General features: G+C 40.6%; 1 protein-coding gene across 2 annotated transcripts in view; it reads right to left on the bottom strand.

The window, feature by feature from the left end:
* Positions 1-4551, bottom strand: part of LOC109030852 (protein phosphatase 1L) — a 23852-nt gene extending 19301 nt beyond the window's left edge. Inside the window, exons 1-2 of one of the 2 annotated variants that reach the window (XM_019042033.2) lie at positions 4422-4551; positions 1882-2191 (exon numbers count right to left, since the gene is read on the bottom strand). In XM_019042033.2, coding sequence (XP_018897578.2) covers positions 1882-2191; positions 4422-4478 — 367 coding nt within the window. In that variant the 5' untranslated portion in view covers positions 4479-4551. The remainder of the gene's footprint in view (positions 1-1881; positions 2192-4421) is intronic. The other variant, XM_072305134.1, reaches the window with a different exon arrangement.
* Between the last annotated feature and the right edge of the window lie 726 nt (positions 4552-5277).

Raw genomic sequence — 5277 nt, forward strand, 5'->3', positions numbered from 1 at the left:
TCTGTAAAAATCGAATAGTCATACGTTCTAGCTATGACATTCTTCTTCCTTTTGGCATTAAAAAAATATCGTAAGTAATTACTGGAAGTCTGTAACTTGATCCCAGAAAAAAAGAAGGTTCAACAAAATGAGCTTGATGCGACCGATCACAAGTGACCTCTCTCATCAGTTGCGGATATATCTCACTCTCACCGTGAGCTATCTCTCTCGCACTTTTAGGCAGCCCATAAGGGAAACTGGGATCAAGTTTCAGCCTTTGTAATTGAACTTAAAAAGCTCGTGCTTGGTTTAAACTTTCCAGACATATGTTGCTTAGAACTTATGAGTCTTAGATTTCAACATGTCTCTTGTAATTTTTAAACAATCATGGACATCAGAGCCAGATTTTAGCAGCTCGACGTGGTGGATTTTTTCGGAACTGCAGCTGAAGATTCACTTTAATAACTTGCATAGCTTAAAACTAACTCTTATTGATATGGTGCAAGATAAGTGAAATGAAGGTATGCTCTTGCCGGCCTCTCTGGCCCAAACACCGCTTTTGTTTCTATCACTAGAGCCGTGTTGCGAGATTTGAATTCCAACAACTTTGCAGTCGTGGCCGAAAACAAAGTGCGATCGACCGTCCGCTGCTGATAAAAATGAACACATTTAGTGCGAGATAATTCGTAAAGAATGAAAATCAATATTATGTCAGTGAGGTGGCTTTCATTCATTTTTATCAATAGCATGGCCATTGCTTCCGGCTAAACTGCAAAGATGTTGACATTCAAATTTCGCGCCACGGCTCTACACTGTTATAAATCCCGGCGCGAAATTCACGCTTACTCAGTTGCTATTTTGACCACCTGTTACTCTGAGTGCATGGATCCGGCGCGAAATAAGCTCGGCGCGAATTTCGCGCTCTGGCGGGAGTGAAATTCTGACAGGCAAACGTAAAACGGAACTGCCGCAGCATGGATTTGAACTCGAGTCGCGGCGGTGATAGACGATTACGCCACCACTTCGCCATTTGGCGCTCGTATCATGTAACCCTGAATTCACGCTACTTGAGGTACCTCAACTAATTCGTCCGTCGTTGGTGATATTTATACGCTCTGATCTATTCACTCAGCGTGCGCAGAAGTTCGCGCTGGATTCTTTTTTTTTCACGCCGGCTATTCACTCAGAGTAAATCATTGATTTTCAACAGAGTGCGTTTCGGTGAAAGGTGTCGGTAAGAGCAAAACGACTGTGAGACTTCCATACTACGTACCTTGTTTGCGGTGTTTAAAAATATCCGCTCTCGTTTTTTTTTTTTTTTTTTTTTTTTTTTTTTTTTTTTTTTGTTATAGAACGAATGAATATCATTCTTAGAAGTTTTCACAGAAGTTTCCTCTAGAGTCCCTTCATAGCGAGAGTTAAGACAACGCGGCTCATGGATGTCACAAACGGGAATAAAGATTACACAAAGCGGACGTGTTTTGGTAATCTTTGATCAACCCATTTCCGAATTCCTATATCCGTTCCCTCTCTCAATCCATTTGTTCCTTGCCGTACCCCCAATTTACCGGTCCATTCCGGTTTATAATCTTTGCAATTGGTGCAAATGTAATCATTATTCCCGTTTGTGACACTGTGAAGGCCCAAAATATGAGAACCAACCAGAAATGGATTCGCATTGTCTTTACTCTCGGTATAAAAGGACTCAATTTTCTTCATTATCAGAGGAAAAAACTCGAGTTTTTCAAACATTGACTTTGAGTATATACAGTTCCCTATTTCAAAATTAAAATGTGCCAGGAAAGCTGCAACGTAACGAACCGAGAAACGCAGTCTGGTGGTTTCACCGTCGAGGAGCATACCTGCGTTTCACTTACCTCGGACAAAGTAAGTATATCTAACCTACGGCACATTTTTTGAGCTCTCCTTTCCAATAAAAAGGTACCGGATTTGCACAGGAGGTCCATAGCTTGACAGTGTTCGTGCACCGATATTTCCTGTCCATAATACCATAACTCGTATACCTCGGCGTGCACTCGACGCCAAACGACGGTGAACAATGAGGGTTTTTAAGATATTCTGCTTGATCCTTCCAAATCTCATAGTGAACTAGCATGCAGTAATAGCTCGCATCCTGAGCATCTTCTTGGTTTGCATTAGAAGGCAGGGAATGGCAGGGATTCACTTCGATTGCATTCTCTGACAGCGTTCCCTGATGACCATAACCATTAAAAAGCTTGAATTTAAAATATTTTATTTCGATGGCCAAAGTGAGAAACCGCGTACGTCCGTGTGTGACGTCGCAGCCTTCCTTTCATGCACACTGAAAAAAAAATCTCGGTGTATTTACTAAGAAAAGGGTAAAATTACCAAGAATTCGGGGTTCTATTTGATCCCAGTTTGTTCTTGGTAAAATTACCATTTACGGAATTGGTAATTTTACCGAGGAATCTCGGTAAAATTATTGAACTTTCTCGGTAATTTTACTGGACCTTGGTAAAAACGCCAATATTTTTTATCGACTGTGGTAGAATTACCGAGATAAAATGGCAAAGTTACCGGGAATTGATTACCGATAAAAGTGGTATTCTTACCTGAAAAAAAACAGTAAAAATACCGGTTTTTAGGTAAGCTTACCAGTCTGTCTTGGTAATATTACCAATAATTGGTAAAAAAAGTGAGATGGTAAAGGTACCAACGGACCTTGGTAAACACGCCGAGAATTTTTTTTTCAGTGCATTCTCATTGGAAAACTAGTCAACGTAAGTGCTTGAAACTCATACTAAGATCCAAGAGAGGGGGGGGGGGGCATGCACCCATCTCGCCTCCCTGTTCGCTCTAAAAAAGGAGGAAGAAAACGGAAAGAGACGGAACTGCAGACAGAAGGAAGAACATTTAGATTGGATTATTATTCATGACCACATTGATTTAAACTGCATATTAAATGGTTTGAAAATTTGAAAATTTTCTAAGGGGGTGTCACTTAGTTCCCCTCTTTCCTCCCCCTGCCCCCTTTCAAAGTGTCTGGATCTCACGGAAAAAACGAGTTTAGGGCTGGTACCTGCGCTGAAGGTCCCAGCCCTAACCGGGTAGCCTGCCCCTGTGGGGTTTGAGTTGAAGCAATTCTTGAGGTGAAGCTATTCTCTTCAATATATTCCCTGATATCATTTTTTCCACGCTGCCTATGTTCAAAGCTTTCTCGATTGTTTTTCTCTGCCGGAATATTCTGAAAAAATTTCAAACCATAATTTGCATTGTTTCTCTTCGAAAAAATAAAACAGGGATACGGAGATGGTGAAAAGTCACGATACAAATACGTGGTTTCACACTTCGGCCATCAATTTTTGAAAAACTAGACTCTCGGTTTCCATCGGTCTAAGTTTCAACGGTGATATAACAGTCATCCATCCAAAAATTCAACCGAAACCAGTCGTGAAAATTTGTCTGGTGCCTAATTTTTGCCAAAATGTTCAGCGATCAAGATCCTACATAACTCCATGGTGATGAGCTGATCACTTTTCTCTCAAAAATTTATTAGGTCGTAGTGATCTCAGAATACAGTGTAGCAAAAAGTACTGAGATCCGTCCAAACGAAAGGTTTCTACGTGCAGGAATGACGGAAATATGCCGTTATTTGAAAAAAATATTTCGATTGACGTCAGCCATGGTGATAGTGTACGTACATATCGTCGCCTCTCTGACGTAAGGGCGTTTCTCAATTTCCACGCGAGCCCCCTTTTACATCTAAATCCCTACTTTCTGGGGCTCATGCGGGAATCGAAATACGCCCTTACGTCAGAGGAGGAACCCTCCCAAACCACGTATCTTGGTTTACGACGTTGCAGACTTCCTGTCCTACTGTATTTTTAAAAAAGAAACTATTCAGTGTCAATTCTTCAAACAATTTATGATTTTTCTCCTCTGTGCGAGAATTTTTTTGTGAAAACTTCAAGGACTGCCGTTGTTTTGTTCTCTTTTAAAAAAATAAAATGGGAACGGAGGATTTTAAATATCGCAAAGGAGATGCGTGGTTTAGGAGTTTTACCATTGGTATATACAATTTCAAACATTTCTCATAGTATGACTCTTTTTTCCATAAACCTGATCCGGTCAAAAATGCATGCGGGGCCATCCGCTCAGAAAACCGAGGGAAAATTTTTATCTTGGAACTGAAGGACGAACATCTCCTTCAATTTTGGAGATTTTAGGGTCAAACTTGCGCCAAAATTTCCAGGTCTTCCTCCTCTATGCATTTGCGAAAAGTTAAAGAAAATTTTCGCTCGAAAGATAAGACCTCTTTTCGCAGATCTAGTCGAAAATGCATTCGGAGTCATTCGCTCAGAAAAATGAGTGGAGACATAATGTAAACTTTTCTTTTCTTTTCTATATCACACAACTCATACCGGTGAAATTCAAATTCATTTGTTCTCTTAGTTACTTACCATTTTTAAGCACGAAAACACAATCAAAAGTAGCCAACTCGCGGGCACGGTGAACATCGAGACTAAAATGCACTACTAGAAAACATCACCGACACAGAATATCACTTGTGGCTGCGAATGTAGCCATGCTTGTAGAAGCGGAAAAATTGGCACTGTTTCAACTTGCAATGTAACGCACTAGAGCCAATTTTTTCGCGTTTCCTGAACAGAGCGATGACGTCAAAGCTCCCCCAATACGGCCTCTTTTAGACAATTTTTTGCCACCACTCACCTCCGAAGTGACTAAATACGCGTCAGTACTCATTTAGAGAAAAAACGGGACGTCTGATGGGTCCATCGTGAAAATTTCCTAGAACGTAAAGGAAAGTTCTCCTGCCAGGAAAACGGCTTGAAAATTAGGAAGAGTGCTTCAGGTAAGTCTTGGGATGGACTCCTAATTTCTCTATCTGCGTCACATTTGTGCGTATTTTTAGCCTCTCGCTTCAAAGTGCATGACATGTTCCAAGGAAGCCGTCCATAAATTACGTCACCCATGTTTTCGATTTTCCGACTTTTCCTCCTCACCGTATCCTGCCGTCATCCACTGCTAGATCCCCCCTAAAAATTGCACCATCCTTAGCGTGCCCCCTCCCGCTTTTTGAAGGAAAACGCAGAAAATCCATAAAAATCAGTAAATATAGTCTGCAGCGTTACGAATATGATTAATTTCTTACATTGAGTATTGAATATGTTATGTTCTTTTAAAATAGAAAAGAGTTAAGGCCACGATATATTACTAACTGTAAAATTAAACAACGAAAACGTTAATGCTTTGAGAAAAATTGGAATTCTGAATTGCAAAATTCAGCTTTCATAC

This window comes from Bemisia tabaci, chromosome 10, assembly GCF_918797505.1.
Source record: "Bemisia tabaci chromosome 10, PGI_BMITA_v3".
Taxonomy (NCBI): domain Eukaryota; kingdom Metazoa; phylum Arthropoda; class Insecta; order Hemiptera; family Aleyrodidae; genus Bemisia; species Bemisia tabaci.